The 22,395-nt window shown below is 41.1% G+C and overlaps 1 protein-coding gene across 1 annotated transcript in view; it reads right to left on the bottom strand.

Annotated features, from left to right (window-relative positions):
- Nucleotides 1–497: 497 nt before the first annotated feature.
- insyn1 (inhibitory synaptic factor 1) overlaps nucleotides 498–22,395 on the bottom strand; it is a 42,951-nt gene continuing 21,053 nt past the window's right edge. Inside the window, exon 3 of the mRNA XM_031848343.1 lies at nucleotides 498–2,406. Coding sequence (XP_031704203.1) covers nucleotides 1,558–2,406 — 849 coding nt within the window. The 3' untranslated portion in view covers nucleotides 498–1,557. The remainder of the gene's footprint in view (nucleotides 2,407–22,395) is intronic.

Raw genomic sequence — 22,395 nt, 5'->3', positions numbered from 1 at the left:
TTTACTGTATAAAAATGCATTGTATTTCACATGTAGATAAATATATTGAAGTAAAAAGTACAATATTTCCCTCATAACATGTAGTGGAGTAGAAAGTAGCATTGTGCTTAAGAACTGTACTTAAGTAAATGTATTTACTTAAGTTGTACCAGATTAATGCTGTAAAACCAAATCATAGGCTACTACTTGAAAAGTTAGTTCGAAGCCCTGTTAGGGGTGTTCAGAGGCACAAAGGTCAGCTTCACAGGAGCAGCAAGGAGTTACCTCTTTATGACTGACATTTTTACTTTTTTTTTCTTTTCAAACTTGATAACAAAACATTGGGTAAGTGATGCGGAACAGGCTCACAAAGCCGTTCCCCGGGGTAGATTATTGCTCGGTGAAAAAAAAAAAAAGCCTTTTGAACAGGAGAACACTCTCACTTTCCACCATAAGCTCTCACTCCTGGACACTTTTTATTTTTTTGAAATGTCAGTTCTATAGGGCCACAGTACTAATTTTTGTTTCACTCAGTGTTCGTAAATAGGTCTGACTGTGAGTTTTTGTTCATAGATCCCAGGAGAGTGGCATGCACGCTCAGCAGAGAGACCTCTCACTGCAACCTCCCTCTAACATATTGATCAGGAATGGCTATTGGCGTCAGCCCTGTGAATAAAATGCTGCTCTGCTGAGTTCAATTCCCCACTGGGCAACTGAATGGAGAGACAAAACCTTTAGCTCTTTTTTTTTTGTAGACGGCCATTAAGCTCGGATCCCAGGTCTAATGACATCACTGCCAGACACCGACGAAAAGAAAAAAGACTGAAATGTCACTTTAGTGGACCGCACATTTTCAAATGACTTTATATACGTATGTGTTTTTCTGCCTGCCACTCTTATGTTTCTGTAGCAGACCAAGAAGAGATCACATTGGGGTGATTTCTAAAATCAAGGGCAGGTAAATTGTGTTGTTTTGTGGCTCTTTGCTCAAACCTGTTTGTTGACACCAAAGAGAGGAAGAGGCTTGACATGTGTGTCTGGATTCATTATCCCTCTGAAAGCAACAAACCCTTTTGACATTTGAAATAACTGGAACATGAAAAAGACAATGTTTATACAGATTCAGAGTACAGCATGTGCAGCGTTCTGTATCCACATTATAGGAACAAGCATTTTCTTTTCTTTTTGCGTGACTTCTACTATTGTATGAGGAGGGGAAAGGACCTCTTCATACTTCACTTCCAATTTCGAACACTTTAAATGTTCTTGTAAAAACGATTGCTTTTTATAATCTCTGTCATTGTTTCAAATGATTACACACAGGGAATCGATTCAGTGTATCTTTCAACATTAGAACAGGCACTAACCTTTTGGTCCGCCAGAAAGTTTCATCTTAATGATCTGCTTTTACGTGTTTTCCCTGAGCCTCAGAATAACTTTAGGTAGTCGAGTGATTTCCCATATATCATTTATTTATTTAGTAATTAATTAATTTGTGTATTAATCTATGAGCTATGTATTTAATATTAAATAATGCACAGTCCTCTTCATGAGATTTATGACAAACTTAGAGATTTCTCAGTGGTCCTTTGTTTTCTGTTTGGTTGGAATATAGGGCAGTACAGTTTGGGTGCTCTTGTCAGAGACAGTTTGTGTGCTGCTATTTCGTAACAGTTTTTTGCGGCAGCCGGGGTTTAGGAGACCTTTCCTGGGTAGTGTGTGAGCTCCCTTCGTCCCCTTCATTGGCAAGGAGACATAGGAGGGGTCCAGACAGTTATGGAGGAGTGAGTGCTCAGAGGAAGAACGTTTGGGGGTTACTGAGCTTGCCGGGAGACCGACTTCACTATCGCTATCTGGTGTAGCACAGCCACTCTTGTCGTCCTGTAATTCCTCTTGCTCCTCCTCCTCCTCCTCCTCCTCTTCCTCCTCCTCCTCCTCGTCATCATCACAGCACAATGCGTGGTAAAGAATTTTGTCACTGAAGCGGACTCTTTCTCTTGTGCCCGAGGTACGAGAAGTCTTGTGGCTGTGCGTGGAGCTGCTGGCCTCCTCGCTGGATGAATCTGGAGTAATAATGCGGGGCCCATTGGGGATGGGCAGCCCGCCGTTCATCTGGGAGTAGACCGAGGCAGTGGAGGGGGGCGGGGTGGGGCTCTGTGTCTGGGTGGGGATGGTCCCGCGCCCCAGCTCCGCTCGCAGATCTCCCGGTTGCTCACCAGGTATACGGGCGGCGGCACCAGCAGCCTCCAGGTAGCTGCAGAACTCCCAGCTATCAGAAAGGACATCTGCATTGAGGAAGTCCAGCCTGAAGGCCTCTCCCAAACCTCGCTCACTGCTAGACGTGCTGCTGGCTGTGGCCACCGTCCAGTCATCCGGCTCCAGGTCAAAGTCAAAGTCGGACGTAAGTTTATCGATCTGACCCACCACCTGCAATAGAAAAGGGAACTGATGAGACATCGTAGAGAAACACATTTTAGGCCAGACAGAGATTTCATTTCAGATCCAGAGATTTCGCTTGATGTTTATTTTTAGCGGCGTGGCTCTATAGATGGCATTGTTGGTCTGTTGATGAGGTGGTGCACCACTTTGGTCTAGACTAAAATATCTAAATAACTTTTGTACAGCCATTTATCTTCCAGGTGTGTGGCTGTTTGCACCACCACCGCTTTGCCTACGGGTTCCCCGTTTTGACTCGTGCATGTACAGTACAAAAGGGATGTGATATGCAGCCCTCACAATGGTGTCACACTATTTCACTGATCGACAGGTAGCAGTCATACTGCAAGAAATGCAGCAATGCTCCCGCAGAGGTTTGAAAGAAGAAGACTGTGAGCTGGTTAACATGCAGGCTTTAAGATACTTTTTTGAAAAAAATGGCTTTGCAAATGTCTTGTGAGGAAGGAAATGCAATCGACACGTTTGTTACAACTCAAGGATACACACAATGTGTTTTGGTTTGTTAACAAGAAACCTCCCCAGGGCCCCTTTAATGTTCACACGGGGTTCAATGTTACTCATATTTTGGTCCTTTCAGAAGAATCAAATGCAAACCGATCTTACTTTTCATACATGTATGTAAATAGACTCACTCAAATGACAAAAGTGTGAAAGAAACTAAAAGTACGAATGTGAAACATCACTTCAATATCAATCTCTGTGACAGTTTACTGGATACTACATTACATGCAATTTCCAGATGCTTGACATCCCACTGATTTCCCTCCACAGGCAGGTTTAACAAAAGCTAAGATTTATTCACAGCTGCTAATAGATCTGTGCTTGCCTTTGCAGCTTGCCATTGCACTACTTTTCATCCATAAATCCTTAATTGTTTGTTCATGGTTTTAAAATAGTTTTTATTTCCGCCAAGGCCCCCCATGGACAGGTGTTGTAAATTAGCTTTAAGCTACATCAAGAAAAAAATGAGATGTCCACTGGAAGGAGGTTTTAGTAGTGAAGACGTGTCGCTACTCATCAAAGAGGCTTCTTCAGCTCTGAGAGAGAGAAGAACTGAAGAAGCCTCTCAGATGAGCGGTGAAAGCAGTACATCTTCAGTTCAGTGGATGGTTCATTGATGTTGCACTGCAGCTAGCAGGATGAATAAGATGAACACACTTATACTTATACGGCACAAACACTTAACCCAGTGCTTCTCATGCTTGTACATTGATGTATATTTTGATTCTAGTGCTATTGTAATGTCCATGTCAAACACAATAAACTCAATGTCACCAGCTGCATAGAAATGTATCCCGTAAAAGCTTTTAATTCATTGTTAACTCAAAATTAACCTCAGTGCTTCTGCCATCAGCGGCCACAGCGGTGAGTAGAATAGAAAGCACTTCAGCTGAAAGTGCACTGGTTTGCTGACAACACCAAAAATCCAGGCCCTCTATACTTGACATTTTCGCACCTTTTAATCAGCATGTTCTGCTTTGCACAACAATCTTTTATAAAACGAAATCACTCACCGTCCATGCAGCTTCTAAATCATACATTTCCCCAAATCATTCAGCAAACAAGCCCAGAGCTTTAAACTCTGCAAGAGTTATTTTAGAAACCTACACATATGAGTTTGCGACATAATTACAGTTGAATAGCAGAGAGAGTGTAGTTTTTGAGATTGGTGGAACATAATCCTTTTTTTTATTTGTGCCTCTGTAATTATTTGCAGTGTTTGCCCCTTCCTGCCTCTTTTGACTACAAATGAGTACAGTTCTAGACGACACAAAGTCGCACAACTGTTCAAGATGAATGAAGAGTCTCAGAATGTTAATACAAAGACACACTGATAATGTGATCACCAAAATCTCAGAAGATCTCCACTGCAAACACGGCAACTGACATCCACAAGCTTGATGAGCTTCTACAAATATCTCAAGATGATTTAAATTGTGATATTCAATTTGCTCACTGAATCATTGAATTCAAAATAAAAATAAACAACTTACATTGCAGCTGCACATTTAAGTGATGACTGGATGCTGCTATTCTCCTCACTACTGCATTTTACACAGCTCTTGAATCCTTTTTCTTGAGATATTTTATGCTGTTAAGTCACACCACACGCATTCATATCTGGGCTGTATACGTCTACATGAATTGCATTGGCTCATATGTCAATGAGCTTCTCTGCAGATCTGCCAGTTGTGGCATCGTAAACGTCATAAGTACCTGGACCGTGCTTCTCCATTGGCAGACTGCCCGGAGGGAATTGGGCTGTATGAATCCTCTTATCCTCGAATTACTTCTTATGTTTTTTTACTCATGGAGTTGTTTTTGTAAGACGTCTCTCAGGACCAGAGGAGGCCGAAAGCTTTAAAGGGATGGTTAAAGGAATGGTAAGAATAATGTTTCTTGTTGCCGAGCTTCACCCGGATTTTGCTATTGTTTCTCTGCAATGGATCATGGCCCTCTTTTTTTTTTTTTTTTTTTACCATTTTTAAATGTATTCCCAAGCGTTAAAAGTAAGCTGCGTCCGCTTCCCCCACTGGTTAGCCTGACCCCTGCCTGCGGTACGTCGGCTCATTTAGCTTGATAAGTGTCTCTGATTGAAGGGTGCTGCCAAATCTTTCTAGGTCACAATACAGCACATGCTCTTCGCAGCAACAATGAACACTAGTCCCTGCTTTTTCTTCCAGTCAGAGCATGTGTGATGAAGGAGCTATGGAGTGAATTAGAGGAGCAGATTGCTTTAGCACAAAGGATGAATGAACACATCAGGAAGCAGTGATTAATAATGCACATATGTTTAAAATAGAAAACGCGTTATGAGGCAAGAATAGACTGCAAAAGTAATGTGACTTAACACGGAGTTGTTTTTACAGAGTACATCTTACACCATACCTGTACATCAGCAAAGAAAGTTTTGATATTATACTGAGACTATCCTTTGGTCGGCCTTATAGTGCAACTATGAAGTAACGGGCCGTTTAAGAGTAGAACATTAACCAAACGTTGCACGAGTAAAGATAAATAGCCCGATGCTCATTTCCTATGCAATAACCAGCTCATGTTTACTGTACTAATCCTGTGCACATGAGGCGAATCGCCCAAAGTAATTGAAAACACCTGTGTGACAACAAACATGTTACGTGTTTGAACTGAGTGATATCCTCCCGACAGTTGTTACGATAGCTTCTAACAATGCCTGAAATGTAGGTCTATTAGTTAAATACTAGGTAACAGTAGACATAGGAAAGTATTGGACTTGTTTTCTTTCCTTAAAATTCAGGACATGCAGCTTGAAGCTGTGATAAACCTCTGGAGTTGGGCTGTGTATCCCCCGCGGACTTTATGGCTCTACCACTCTACAAAGTTTATGATGCAGTGATGGCACATCCTTGTGACTGAAAAGACTCCATTTGCAACACAGTTAAGCAGAAGTGTAAAGTATAACAGTGGATATAAGTGCTATAAGTGCTGATTTGAGTTTATCTTTGGTCTTTAATTTTCTCTCAATGCATCCGCTGACAACTTAACGAACTTTCTTTACTGTAAGTGGTGTTTAGTGGCAGCTACTAAAAACTATGATGATGAATATTGCAATATCTACGATTTTGTCTGTGAGTTATAAACTTGCAAATTAATGCAATAAACAGGTTTTATTTATTTTTTTTCAATAATGTTTTAGAATCCGGTTTATTCACTATAAAAGCTGGATTGTCCAGCCAACAAGCACTTCTGATCTAGTTTATACAGTCCATACAGAGCAATAAGTGGTATTTGTATTTCTTTTTCACTGCACACTATCAGCCAGCAGCCATCAGTCAACTGGTCACTGCACCTGATCAACAGCAAGTCATTTCAGAGCTCTCTGAGGTGCTTTAAGAGAGGCAGCCTCGGCAGCATCAGGCGAGGGTTTATTACCGTACATCAACACCTGTCTGAGATGATTGGGCTGGGTATTTGAGGGTCAGAGTGAAAGAGGGCACTTGGAGCCTTGTCTGTTACAGAAAGGTACGATGATGGAACAGACAGGTGAGGGTAATCTTACACAGGGTGATATGGCCAGTAATGTAGAAAATCTCAGAAGATCCTCTTCTCCGGCAGAGGGGTGATTTGGGAAATAGATTCCATACTGTCCACTATCCTTAGAAGAGTCCTTCTCTCTAATATTGTGCTCCACCTGGTATCATGATTTATTTATCACGAGGAGGTACCCATTTCTCTCCCCCAAGTGAGCGCCTGTCCTCTGTCAATGCTTATTTAAAATGTACTAGAATATAAGTGCTGGAATAACTTATTCCACTACTACCGTTCAATGTTTACTGAATGAGGTCAAAATCATAGAAAATGTGGCCATGAAATTGCCACAGGAGGGGAATATTTACCACATGTTCTCATCACTCTGTTGATCTGTAAACATATGTTTGATGGGGAATAGCTTGTTTTGATGTGCATTGATGGCTTTCTGTTTGAAAAGATTTTTGTTAGCTGTCTAGTAAACAGATGGAGGTTTGCCATCCATAAAGTCTTGTATACGTAAATTATGTAAAAGTGCTTCTTTGACATGTTTCTAATGATCATAATATCAAGTTGTCCAAATGTTTCCCATCTTACATATTTTAGTATTTATCAGCAAATAAAAACAACTGTGAAATATGGCAGATGCACAGTTTGCAGTTTGAACATATGTAAAAAATACATCAGGTGTGGGTTACCAAAATAAATGAGACATAACACCCTCACTAGGTTCATTTGAAATGCACGCCGTATGAGTGAATTTTCTGTGGATCGCTTCATTACGCTGTGTTCAAGTGGCCTCTCTCCATCTGTTCCTGTGCCACCCGTTCTTCTGGGAGTCATTTTTAGAGTAGACTGAGAGAAGTTTGCAGTGCTTGTTAGTTAATTATGCAGCATCCAATGTCTAGCATGGCTTTGCCTTTTTTTTCAACGGGAAAGTCAAAAAATGTGTTCAGTGGAGCTATTCAAACACATCTCGGTGTTAATTCTCTCTCAACATGTCACAATACATTTCCAGCATGCCCCTGTGCAGCACTTCCAGCGCTGGAAGTGGTTTATGCCCGTTAGGAAGTCTCAGCAATTATCAAAATAGCCTTGCATGCTGGCTTCTTAAGTAAACACGTTCGCAAACATTGTTTTAATGCAGTTAGCTCCTGCAGTTATGCAGTTTCTTCTCACTCCTTACCCCATGCTTACTTCCTCTCAATTTAATTCCCCTCAAGACATGAAGAGGGGACCATGAAAGCCACTCACAATGTGGTGATATGGTTTTTTTCTTATCCCCCAGAAGCTAATTTATCATCCCGTCTTGCTCTGAAAGAAAGTATTTACTGGATTCACTAGAACAATTGTCCAGTGACTCGTAAATGTGTGCAATCTCCTCTAGACATCTTATACACTGTTGGATGAAACAGCACTTTGGGAGCATTTTGAATTTCTCGTTACATACTTAATATTACCCAGCAGTGTGTGAACAACATGCAGAGCGATGCAATATGTGCACAGCACTGTTGGCTTGAAAAGCTGTGGCCACATTACATGAAAGCTCAGGGCAGCTTTGTGAAGCAGGAGGCGGGCGCTCTGACTGGCTCGCACTGCCCGTTGAACATACCTGCTTATAATCTCAACAAGGCCATGTACAAAGATTGATACGGATGCAGAGTATTAAGACATATTTTGTTATAGAAAAAAGAGAGTTTCGAAACATATGGAGCATATAGATGGACAGCAGAGTAATTCATTATGTTCCAGGAGTCTTTAAGACATTTTTATAGATATTTTGATGCTTTCTTTCTTCATGCAGAACTTCACTGAAATCCATTTCACATCCTGTGATTTCAACAGGACCTTAAGACGGAGCAATCAACACACTTAATCACAATAAGTGTTTCATAGCCATGTACAAATGAAAATACATTTTGTTTGGTCTATCACTTTAAAGTACCTGCACATTTTGACCACTGTGCTTCAAAATGCCATTTGTCAATGTTTCTTCAGCAGCGTCAGAAAGAGAAATTCCTGTATGCAAATTGTTCTCCTTAATTATATTGAGTGTGGTTGTGATTGTATTGCAGTTGAGTCTGCAAAGGTCCAGTGGGTCTGTGGGCGGGAGATATTACAGACGAGCCACAGGGACCTGATTTAGGTCAGGCCATCTTGATTGGTGAGTTGTGTTGCATGGTGTTGGCACAGGGATGAAGTGTCCTTTGAAGTGTTCGCTTGAAGCATTTGGTGTAATTATCCTGTCATGAGAGGGGCTCTAAGCCTGAGACTTCATTAGGAACATGGCCCCTGCTTTTTCATCTTTTCTCAACAAAAAGAAACCCCTCATCTTTATGGAGGCCTTAAAGTGCTAAACAACGCTGTGATGAGCGCAGGGCCAATACCTCCTGACAACTCACTAATCAAAAGCATCATTACAAACTCTACCGCATAATGGGCCTCATTTATCCCTTTGGGGCTTCATGAGAGGTGGGCTTTTGCAGTCCTTGAGGTCTGGAAAATCAACCACTTCCTTAGCCAGATTTAGGTCATCAGACCGGCCAAACTCATCCACCTGCTGTATGGCAAATTTGGAAGATTTATACTATTGTGCTGGAGAGGTTATGGGTTGTATAATCAGTGAGGGAGCAAGATGGGAACTCTGTAGTCCAGCAACAGGGAGGCAGCAGATGCAGCATGCGTTGGTGCTGGCAGAGCACACCGATCATTTATTGAGGTTCTCCTTCATTGCCTCTATCCGTGTTGAGAGGCCTAGCACTGGTAATGACCAGAGAAAAATGGTAGTGCCACGCTACGGGGCTCCTCAGTATGTCTGCTTCCCTGAGATAGCGCTTGGATTAAGCCTGAGTACTGTCAGGTCACGCTGGTCACATGCCAGGAAAAAAGGTGTGCGTGTGAGCGCAGACAGGCCACACTGACCCATTTTAATGACTCGGTAGAGTTTTCATTAACAACACGGTGTCTTTCTGTAGGAGGCCAGTGAAGGTCTAAAGTGATTACAGTTCGTCAGAATGCGGTAAATGTGTGCCTGTGTTTGTGTGTGTGTGTGGTGGGTTGGATGGTCAACGTAGTTGACCTATTCCAGAAAAAGGGGGGAGAATCTCTCCAGCACGGGAGAATGCAGCACCACAGGAACCGGCTCAGCCCAATCCAGCAGTAAATCCCTCACCCTGACACTTCACACTGCCAGTTTGTCTACAGGCCAAATCAGTAAGCAGATAAGCAGCAAGTCAACCCAGAGAAAAAAAAAGATACAAGACTACCCTAAGAAATAAAAAGATACAAGTCTACCTTGAGAAAATAAAAGATACATTGATAGTACAGTTACATAGCTACATGGCTATTGTGGGGTGCCTGTGGCTCAGGAGGTAGAGCAAGTCGACCACTTATTGGAAGATCAGTGGTTTGATCTCCGGCTCTTTCAGTCGTTATGCCAAAGTGTCCTCGGGCAACTGTGTGAAGGAGCATTTTAGATTATATCCTGATGAGCAGGCGGCACCTTTGAGCGCTCTGAATGGTTGGAAGGTACTATATTAATACAAAACCATCATCTCAGTTTTGCACTGGTGACTAATGATACTCTCTGTGTAGTGTGGGGAATGTATGAAGACCTATAAAAGCAGTGGTAGTAGTTCAAATAGTCAATCGACTTACAATCGGCAGTATCGAAAGAAAATATGAGAAACTGAAGAGAAAGTACAGTGCACTTGGAGGTTTTTGTCTCAGTTGTTAATCACTTTCTAGATTTGGTTAGGAAATGCCAACTTAAAGTCCACCTTTTAGGCTTCATTGAGTTCTTTAAATGCAAAAAAATGGGTCTCTGGCACAGGTAACTGTGAAAAGGCACACTCAAATATTTATGTAGGTTTATTTATGTCCATATATTGGTCTACTTGAAATACACATGCATCCATCTATGGTTACGACTTCAAACAGTCATTATACATTATTCAAAGAAGGAACATGAAAAAGATGAAAGATGGCTGTAGGGTAAGAGGGAGGCAGCAGGCAAAAGACTGATTGGCAAGAAAAATCATCTTCATCCAAATTTATTTTCACATTTAACTTGCGCAGCTCTTTTAGAATCTCATTGTCAGCTTTGTTCCACTTTTGTATCTGTGATGAACCTTATTCATATCTTTGAAAAATGTAGCCTACTAAAAAAACTTATTTTCAACATCAGAGTTGATTTGCACCTCACTCACAGTCACATTATTAGTCATATACAGTCACACACAGTCATCAATGTCTTCATCATAGCTGAGGATGGAACTGCAAACCCCCCACTCAGCAAAAATATTTTGCAGTATCCACTCCCTTCAGCCAAAATGACGGAGTGTTCTATTTATGGTTGCGTGAGAAATTATCAATGTCTAGTGTTGCCATGCAAAAGCTATCACCTGCCCCGCTTTAGTAATTAAACATCTTTCTTTTCCAGATTCCTGTTATGGCTCCTATCACTGTCTATCCCCTCAGGCTGGGGACGGATGATATTGCCTAATGACAGTTTCCATGCTGCAGCAATGGGTGTTATTTCACAATTCCAAGGGTGTAAATGGATTTACACACCCCCAAAAATCTAGAATAACACACATAGATTAAAAAAAGACAAAAACTACCCTGAAGGCTTACACTTTTTTATCACAGTACCTTTTTGCCCTCCAAGATTATACAGTTTGATTTATCAGCTCTGTTGGTGGTTAACACAAAAGGAGAGGGAGATCAGATGTGTGGATGTGTAAAACTGGACAACTGTGTAGTGTAACTTAGTGTTAATAACTCCGGAAACATCCATGACAGCTGCCAGACTCTTTACAGTTATTGTGATTGCTATCATCTATGTCAACAAGTCGCCCTTAGACACACCAGTTATAAGGAAGTAATAGAAGAGGGTGTTGTGTTGCTCTATGTGTTCATCACATTACAAATGGGTTTCTTTATTGACATAATTTGTCTGAAGTTCAGTGTCGGCTTCCCACTGTTAACTGTCCAAACTGTCACTGTTTGTCTTAAGCAACCATTGCTACGTTGTACAGGAGTGCCGCAAGCTGAAAGGTGTTTTAAAATAGTTAAACCTTCGAGTCAGTTATTACAAAGTCAAATTACAAAATCAGGTTTTCAAAAGGCATCAATGGAACAAAGTCATCTTTCCCAACCAAATGGATCATACCTTTTTTAGTGCCCTCTAAAACGTTCAATATGACCATTTTAAAGATGTATAACGCTTTTCCATCTCTCACTGCCATGGTTGAACATTATGGGTAAAGTTGAAATCCTTAAGATTTCTGCCCTGGTTAATTTAGCGACACATGGGTTCCGTGGTAACAGCAAGGGGTGTTAAATACTACAGTAAACACGCTGAGGATAATAAAAACTTTTAAATGGCTGGCTCTGGAAAATCCTATAATAAATGTTAATAAAAATTGTAAAACTTGAATTTCCCAAACTGTAGGATATAGAGTTTGATATCATGAAGAACCTAAGGAGATGGGATGTAAAATGTGGTGTGAATGTCATGTACTTTGTCAACGATCCTCCCCAAACTCCTTCCAAAAACTTTTAGTGAAGGTAAAACAACTTCACACTACCTCTACCTTCTCTATGGAGACCTCTAAAGGTCACTTGTCCTGAAAACATAGAGAGAGTTTGTTTTAAGCATTTGAACAACCAATGTTGTTGGCTTCCTAGTGAGAACAGTCTCTGCAATATGTATCAAAATATGTACACGTGTATAAACTCATACTATGTAGTGTGCAGTGAACGAATACGAAGAATTACCTAATAATTTAGAGGCAGCTAGAAATGAAGCAGAGTTCTGTCATATACACGCCATGACGTGTTACCGGAACTATTGAACATTCAGGCCACGTCTGCAGCTCTGCTCCATATGCAATCATGTTTCAAGCTGTTTGCATGAATTATAGAAGCACGTCCCTCCTTTTATTCAAACGTCAGCCATGAATCTGCTGTGCCTGGCTGTAACTTTTTAACAACTGCACTGGTTTACAGTTTAGCTGTTGTGCTTTTTCACAAACAGAATACCAACACAAAGTAAGACCCATCCATCAACAGAATGCCAACAACAGAAAGTATGTGTAAGTGTAATCCTGCACCAATGAACTGTTCCTGCCTATACCAGAAAGGAAAGCTAATCATCGTGCATTGAGCTCCGGGGCATGTTTTGTTATTGCTCTCGGTATTAGCATTCTTATAGTTGATGATGCTAATTATTAGGAATATATATGTAATTATTGATTGATAATCAATGCTAATTTATAATCATCGCACCTGCCACAAGATACTCATTGATGGCTGCTTGTGGATTTTCATGACACCCTACAAAACCATGCTGTTACACAGACTCGCATCTACCGTTAAGCCCAGCCCGTTAAAGTGAGTTACTATGAAGCCGTGTCAAAGTACCACACCATCTCCCGTAATATCCACTTACTAACAGTCTGTCCTGTGTCGAGAAATGATGGTTGTTTTATTCTGACGTATTTATTATCAATTACAACAAAACATGAAACACACATGATAACCAAGGAACCACCAACCCTTGATGTAAAGCATTTTCTAAAGAATATAACAAATGTTAAAGCACCGATCTACACTGTTAGGCCTTGAATCAACGTTAAAATGTTTAAAGGTCTTGAACAATACAAATATCCACCATCGACTACTCGGTCGACAACTGCCTTTTCAGCTTTACAGCACTTTTTTATATTTTGTTAGAACTTGGGGTTAGTTTTCATTGTTGTCGGGCCACGACTTTGGATGAAATGTCTGCACTGAGAGCAGCTAACCCTACTATTAATACAGGGCATGCAATCAATATGCCACTGGCATTTCTAGGTTTCCTTGGCCTGCAGCGCTTATCTTAATGGGAGTGTGCTCCCATTTTCTTTTATTGTATGAAGCCATATATCATTACCCACCAAATATAGCTGGATCTACTCTGCTAAAAAAGAAAACATTGAGGCACGGAGAAAAAAAAAAAATGCAATTTATTTGTATTTTAACCTTCTTTTTGCTGCTCATGGGGGCGGCAGTGGTAGGCCTCAATAATTGATCTAGAGCTATTCAATTTCTGCTTCATCATCTTTGTTTGTGCTTTGAGCTTTCAGACAAAGGTTCCCCCAGTGTTTGCAGTAGCATCATTCCTTGTGAACCAAAACCATGTCGGGAGAGGAATATATGCTGTATGTTAAGCACCTTACAGTATATAAGGTAGAAACAGATTTCTAAGGACAGATATTTTCACGATCTTGAAATAATACACACTTAGTCACATCTGCTCAGCAGCATGGTTGCATAATACATTCAGTTAATTTCTCAGCTGTTAAGGCTACTTATTCAGTTTGTACTAAGAAAAACACTTCATGCAAGCACGTCACCTCGACCTTTTACTGATGGTGACACTGACCTGTTATCTCTATGTCACAGCAAACCCTGTGATCCAGTAATCCACCTATTTAAGGATGTGGTGATCACAAGCCTACAGAGGCCTATTCTTGCAATTAGGTAACAGGACTGGTACCTGGTGTGGTTTACGTCTGTCATAGTCATAAGTCATCTGCTCTCCCCAAGGTTTGATGGTTAATGTTTATTCTTAGATGCCGCTTTTCACACTGCTGTTGCACTAAGCACTCATGGCCACGCTGTTAGCTTGAACAAGTCTCCTCTGACCTCTCATCAACACAGCCTTTTCACCCTCGGGCCTGTGACTATGGATCACTGTCTGGCAGAGTGAGCCGTGTATAATAAGCAGTCCATCTCACCTTACGGTAACTGATATGCTATGATGGGGTCCCATTTACAGTGATGCGTTATCTCAAGGCATTGTTGACTTCTTACGTTGCACTCAACTTTAAAAACAATTCCAAAAATAAAAACAAAAACTGACTGTGCCTCACTAAGACACACTTCTATCAGTAAATAAAAACTGTTTGTGATCTTTAAAGAAATAAAACAAATCATTAATCCTACGATTTTACACATATGTTTATTTCTCCTAAGCTACAGATGGGAGAGCAACAAAAGCCAGAAGTAGTGAAGAATTCGAGAGATAAAAAAAACAACCTGTAGCTGCTCTATTAAAAAATAATTGGGAGATTGAATTTGCGTAGTCGTACAATGTTTGTTTGAGCTTTTACACCCAAATGAGCTTTATCTGGTGAGGTGCTTGCAGTTACGAACCAGAAAATTTGCCCACATCTCCGTGAAATCACCCTGGCGTCTGTTACAGTCTTCACAATGTCGTAGTCGCACTCACCCAGTGGAGAAGATCAAGGATTGCTCTCTTGATGACATCAAAATAATCTTGACTGCTATATTTTCTAATAATAGAAGTGTTCATTTGCACATTAGGGCTATCCTCGGAAATCATGATGTTCAGAGTCGGCACTTAAAACCAGCGTAGTACCCCACACTAAACTCCTCTGACAGCACTTGTTTCACCTGTGAGACCCACATTTGAATGCCATTGTTTACATCATCATTTACTTCCACACAGAGAGTAAAGGTGTGCGTACTTGTCATAGATTAGTTATAAGTCCTGAACTGCTCTTTATATGCAGAAAATGTGTGTTAACTAAAGGGTTTGCGTGACCGATGACTCGTATCGTGGACTTTTAGGGAGTATACATATGTACTGTAACCATGCTCTAACAGTAATGTAGAAAACATTAAGATAGAATCTTATGAAGGGAAGATTATTTCTTGGTTGCAGACATTTGAACAACAACGACTTTCAGTTTACCATTTATATAAAAACGTGTCGTTTTTGATACATTTTCTGCAACCTCTGCAATTGTTGTACAAAATAGGTGTAATAAATGCTTACATCTTCACATTCACATTGGAGGAGCTTTTGAAGAAAATGATATACAATCCTATCTCAAAATCCTATTACTTTAGAATGCATTCTAAAGTTAAGATAAGTTAAATGTTGAATGTTTTGCAGGTTGCTTAATGATCAGTTCTTTATATATTACAGACAGCTTACCGATCCGCAGTTACTTCTATCCGTGAGGGGTCATGACACCTTCACAAACGGTCTTGAGTGATGGCACACTCTCCTCCTTCCCCACCACCGTGCTGAAGTAGGCCACAAATACTGGCATGACTCACTCTCCAACTTCTTTATCCTCCGAACAATTTGTCATTGCTTCCAGGGATCTGCCATTTCTATCTGTGACAATCTGTAGGGCGGTCGCCTCAGAGAGTGACAAAACCTGTCACAGTGCGTCACTTTCACTTTCTCCCCAGCAAGCGGCGGGACATCTTTGAGTCGGCAGCACCTTTATCAGATCTGGCAGTTCCTAAAGCTTTGCTTATAACGCCATGCGAGTTGGAGGAGAGGAGCCGGTGACTTTACAGAGACCTATTTGCAAACAAAATCACTGGGAGACATTCCCCACAAGGCACCATCTGGCTGCTACACATACCTGCTTCCATCACTCCCTCACCATCACCAGCCTTTTCTATTTATAGACCGCGCTCCTGTCCACCCACCCACACATTGCATCTTGTAAAACAGGCAACAAAATTATAGCAAACTGAAGAATCTCCTCCAGGCAATCAATCATCAGGGGTGACAGATGTCAACACATCTCTCCGTAATGTGTGGATAACATCTTCCTAACAGTCTGCCGTCGCTAACAATAGAAATGAACAATCAGCCGGCTCCTTGCCAGACCTTGCAGAGATAGTTAGGCCGCCAATGACCTTCTTTGTCATGATCAGAACTATTTGCTTTTTTTCAGCTTGGCTATGTTAGAGTTTGTAAGATGAGCTCTGAAATAGAATGAAGACACTAAGTGTGAGGTACGAACATGCTGCGGTGACTGATGGGGGCCGGTGGTGAGGGTACTAGGCGTGATCTAATCCGAGTGGGCTATCAGACTTATCAATACAGCAGCTAGTGTCTCATCTCTGAGGGGAGTGGGCTGAATTCTGATCATTGGCATTATGTTATTGAACAAGCATTTCCCAGTGAGGGAATGATATTGAGAGCCTTACCACAGAACGTGCACTTGCAAGCGAGTCGGGCATTTGCTGCATTTTGATAAGGTCCACAGTGACTGTATTTTGAATGCTATAAGAACCCTCAGAGCAGTGAACTACTGTGATTGCAGTGCTAAAATGCCACATGTAATTACAGCTAAGCAAGCAAGGACCGCGAAATACTGCCTCACTAATAGATGTTCTCCTGCATCGAAATACACATTCTCCCATTTTTATTTGTTCGTTTAACATATCCTCATTCCATTTATGCTCAATCCAAGGTTTTATCCTCTCACAGCAAGAGTGAACTTTAACAAAATTCCAAAATAATATACAGCCTTTGAATGTAAAATGAGTCATCAAAATCCAGATGTGCTGGCACGGCTCCCTATTAAGAAGCTGCGACTGCCTCTCTCTTTCCCTCTCTTTTTCTGGATGGATTTCATCAGCCATCTCATAGTGAGAATTAGTCAATGTGCATGGATCAGCTCCTTTAATTACATATTGAAATATTAGTCATAACCTCAAAAACATATTGATTACTTGCCTGACATATGCAGAGAATACATATATGTGCCCCTCAGAGCAATACCCCAGCATATTTTCCTCCCAACAATTCTCTTGATTTGTGTTCTAATGTTTGCGTGTGTGTATGTGTATGCGTGTGTGTGTATTGATAATTATAGGTTGCAGAGTTGGCAGGGAAACATGGTGGTGTGTAGAGAAGCGCTACCTCACTCACATAAGTCCTTCTGGCAAGAGAAGCCTGGTAAACAAACCTCACCAAAGTGAGAGAAACAAATTCTGTCAGCTAGGTCTAGCTGTATTTTAGTGCAGCCTTAATATTTTCTGGTACTTTCTGGACTCATTATGTTTGTCAGGAAGCTCATGAGATTTGTAACATGTGAGTGAGTGTGCACCCCTGGGTCTGTCCACGGCTAATCTCACATTCTGCTGCAGCAAACTACGTAATATGTTGGATACTCGGGTATGGCTGCATACTGCCTGCTGACTCCTCACGCACTAGTCTTAACCAGCCCCTGGCCGGTAGGGGCCGCTAATAACACAGCTGACTGCCCACTGCCCCCAATCTGCTACTCTACACCCACAATGAGGAGATAACAGTGTAAGGTGTGTTTGGCTAACAGCTAAAAAAAACTACCAGTGCACACTGCTGGAGCACAACTCAATTGCTGCTAAGTGGGAAACCAGCTTGGTAAGTTTCATTTTTTTTGGCAAGATTTTATGATGAGTCTTATATTACGACATAGAGCTGATTGCCTGCATTCATCGCTGTTTTTTTTTGTTTGAACAAAGTGTGTTTTGCGACACCTTACAGGCCAGTGGTGTCTATTCGGATGGTTAACCACTCTACTGAGTGCACCCCATAGTACACTTTACGGGGGTTGTGGTTGTCCAAATGAAGGCATACCAAAAGATAGCTGTCTCCTACTTCAGTATGCATAATCATTAAAAAAATGTCAGGGTTGACTCAGTTAATATGCATTTAACTAAAGCCAGGTGTCAAATTTCTGCCCAGTGACAGGAAATTGTGTGCAACTCTAGAATGGATGAATCTAGATGTAAATGGCAAGTCTATGGTGGCTGACCGAGAATGTAGTACATTGTAACACAAATCATCCATCCATCAGATTTCCTCCCGTCTGCTACATTCTGCTCTGCTGTCTTGTTAGAAAACGTAACACAGTGGGGTTCTGTACCTGCATTCTCCAGCAACATTAAAAGAGCCAATTACCACAGACAAATAAGCAATGTACTGTGAAGGTGAAGGACAGGAGAGGCAATTGTTCTCATCTCTTGCTTTCACGCTTTAAATTGCCAGTCCATAAACAGTGGGCCCATTGTACTGTGCTGTTGGCACAAATTGGAAGGAGTGAACAATGGAGATGTATAGTTCCATGTAAAGCATATTCATCTTTTCAATAAAGTTGGCATTGGTAGGGAAGAGAAAGTGTGAAGTCAGGCACAGCATGTAATTAGCAGGTAGCGTTATAGTATGGTCGCTTTGTCGAGCCATCTGTGGGGAACATTTGTGAGGATCTGTGCGACTGAGCTTCCCTCGCTTCTTTGTCTTCACCTGCGTTTCTCTGTGACCCTCTCCCCTATATGCTCAGCCTGCCAGCAAATCGCTTCCTCCAAACTTAACGTAGTGTCTGTTTGCAAGTCTCCATGATGCAATTACTGGTGTTTGCCAAGGCACCTTGTGACGCAAGCCCCTCGCTTTTCACACAACGTTCGGTTCCTGGAAACATTTGAAAAGGGGCCGCATTAATAATCCATGCACTCTGTGTCTGTGCGTGGATGTGGCGGCAACGAACAAGCGAAAGTCCTTAGTTGGCCGCTGTTTTGACACCTTTCAGGGTTTCTCCCTCTCTCTTTGGCAACTGAGCTTTGATTGATGACAACAAAAGGGGTGGTGAAATCTAAGAGCTGGATGGAGAGATAACTGACTGGCTGAGAATGACTCAGTCTGTTGCGGAGAGTCAGTCTGCTGCAGCCTGGAGGAAGAGAGAGAGACAGGAGGGCAAGAGCGCAAGGGAGCAGGGAAGGGAGAAGGTATCACGGGGTAAATGGGGCCTTGCAGTTTGGTTGTGCACAAAGCTTCATCATCCTTGGCTCATGTTTGGGAGGCATACATGACTGGGCTAATGTTGCTTTATTTGTGAAAAGAAACATCATCAACAGTCAGAGTGATGTGACCAAACACACAGTGGGGCCTCGCCAACAGCATTCTATCTAATCAATCTACTGTGGGAGGACAGAGAACACACTCGTGACGTGCATTCACGCTAGAATACACATGCACAATAGGCATCCACAAAACTACAGTATATATATACACACACACACACTCCTGTAGACAATAACCAATCTCATCTTCTGGCAGATACCCATGCACCCACACAAACATGCATCAATCACGAGCTCTTTTTTCCCTCTCAAATAAAAACACACTGTCATACACACGCAACAGATACATATACAGCACACGCCAAATCAGATTACCTGCGAGGCTGGCTCATACTATTCTGATCCTGATGGGAAACTGTGATTATTCTGATGGCAGCTTGTATATATAGGTCTAACCTCAGGGTTTGAGAGTTTTATTTATAGGCTACCAATAACACTTAAAAATGTCTACCGCAGCTCTGACTGCACCTCTGCCATCATCAGACATATTCCCTCTCGTGTGACCTTGGCTTCTATGCGGTGAATGTACACGGATGCAGATAACATGCAACGTGATCAGGTCAGTCACTACCCCCCCTGCCCACTTTGTAGCCATCATTTGTGCTTCATGTATATTTTATTTTTTTGTCACAAGGTGATGGCTGCCAATGATGTCAGAGAGGCGGCGGATGTAGTGTGGACACTGGCGTCGGGGGCTTTGGCGTGCGCTTCCTCTTTAAATAGCCCCAGATCTAATCTGCAGACAGCAGCAGAGTTCTGACAGATCCTGCCTCGGTGCCTCCTCCCACTAGGTGACACATTCTTTATTTATTTTTTCTCTCCTCCGCTCTGGTATTCACTCCGTGGAGCACTGGCCCCTCAAGCTATTGTCAGTTCCGTTCTCCTTCCATGTCTGAAAAACCAAATGGATTTACAGGGTTTACTGTCAACCCCTCCCTTTTTCAGGCCTTGTGAATGTGACACAGTCTTCTATTTCCACTCTTTCATTTCTGCACTATCCAATCCTTTATGAGGACTTGGTCATTCTTCTTAGTATGGGGCGCTGCTGTTGTGGCACTGGCTCTACTTTGTCTAAGTGTGACTTTCACATGACATCATAATATCTCTTAAACTTTGTTCTTAGCTCTATATAGTGCAAGTGTATGAGATAGTCACAGCAGTCATGACAATTTCAAAGACGAACAGCAAATCCAAAAAGAGTTTGAACCTTTAACCCTCATTGTGTGGGCGGAAGACTGTAAAGAAGCTATATAAATGTCCATCATTTCAGCAAATACCCCTAAACAATATATGTTTACGTTCAAATGATAAAGGTTGTAGTGATTGAAGTTATTATATAGCGACAAAGTCCTTGGAGGGAGGAGGTGGATGAATGGCTCATAAAAATATTGAACTTTAACATGGGAGAGCGCTGTTTGTTTCCCATTTCCTACGGCCAATTAACATGGCTTTCTTTCAACCATGGTTTTTCTGTAACCTTAACTGCATTATTATTATAATCACCAAAAGGATAAGGGTCCCTAACCTTATCAGAGTAACCATTTAAACCTAAACCATGATGTTGTTCTAACCTTAACAGAGTACTTATTAAACCTTAACTAAAGTTCTGTTATTCATTTTATTGATTTACTAATTTTAACAGTTTGGAAGGTACTGATAAACAAAGTCATTCTATCGATCAGAGTAAAAAATGTTGTTCTAGTGGGAAGTGTTTTTTGTCGTTCAATTTGGGGGACTTGAATGGAGAGATGCACCAATGCAGGTGGTTTTCAGCTATTCGGCTAGGACCGGTGACTGTCCAGTAAGTTTCATATATGCTGGCTAATTTACACACCTGTGCCCCCATCGCATTTTAGTTTTACGTCGGCACACAGCAGCACAAACAGTTACGTCACACACATGTTTTCGGTGAGTGAGAAAGACATAAAGCTCACAATTTGTCACAACTTCAAGTCCAAAGTAAGCCGTGGAGGAATAACTTTAAAAACATTTTGAACAACTAACTCAATCAGACACTTCTAACATTGTAACTCATTGCATGCTGCTCAGAGTAATCGCAGTGACTGGCTCGTCTGCCGACAGCGAGGTCCCTCCCTAGCACAGTCCTGCTTGTAACGGAGCTAACAGCCAAGATTCACAGAGGTTTCATTGACTTGCATTATGGTGCGTTCAAGCTCTACTCAACAATTGGGCGGTATTGGGCGAAGGTAAAACATAAGGCTAGCACGATGTGTTCAAATGTGATTTTGTAAATTGTAGTTTTTTGTGAGAAATTTAAATAAATGCAGTCGTTATAAGGAGATGTTTTTAAAGCAATATTAAATATATTAAAAAAATATAAAAAAAAAACAGAAGGAATTATTACCTACTAAACTAACACTTGAATATTATATATTCAAATATATTATTAAAACTAATGCCAAGATTGTTTTTATCAAAGCAAGTAGCCTATTCAAATAAAAATGAAGAAGAAGATAATAATAAAGTAAAAGTATAACATTTAGAATTTTTGACAGTTTACACTGACTTCGCGACGGTTGGAATTAATTTTTTTCAGGACAGTTCTAGAATGGTGGTAAAAAAAAAGTCTGTCTGGCAACTTGCTGTCAATTAGAGTTCTTAGAAAGAAACTTGTAAATGGCACAAATCGGAATTTCGTGGTTTCAGACTTTTAAAAAATTGTATACGGCCAAGAAAATTGCAACAGGTGCACCTTTACTTGGACTGTTGACACCAATCTAGAGCCTCTGCTATCTAACATGGTTGCTTGATATCACCAGTGCAAACAAATACATTTTTGTAATTTGAGGTGGTAAAATGGACATTTTCAATTGAAGTCTTTCTTCTTCTTATTTTTTTAAATAAAAAAGAGGGAAGCAATGACGATTATTATGACTAGATTATGCCTTATACACCTTTTCCTCTCTAATACCTTTGAGAAACCTAATGAATCTGCAGCTTCTCAAATGTAGGTCTACTCTCGGCCAACAATAGAAAACTATACTAATACAGAACAGCGCCAATGTGAAGATCATGAATGCTTATGAAACCTTCTCATCCCTACGATTAAGGTTGTAAAGCTATTAGCATGCCAAAGCAATGAGTTATTTGACTCACATATTCAAACTTATGAACTGTGTTAAGAGACATCATGAGCTTTAGTAATAGTGCCCCAGACATGAATTGAATCACCATTGGCTCCATCACACTGAACCCAAGTCTTTTAAT

This window comes from Anarrhichthys ocellatus, unplaced genomic scaffold (assembly GCF_004355925.1).
Source record: "Anarrhichthys ocellatus isolate YVR2014 unplaced genomic scaffold, GSC_Weel_1.0 scaffold8, whole genome shotgun sequence".
NCBI classification, from domain to species: Eukaryota; Metazoa; Chordata; class Actinopteri; order Perciformes; family Anarhichadidae; genus Anarrhichthys; species Anarrhichthys ocellatus.
The sequence above is the reverse complement of the archived record's forward strand: the minus strand, read 5'-3'. Positions and strand labels throughout refer to the sequence as shown.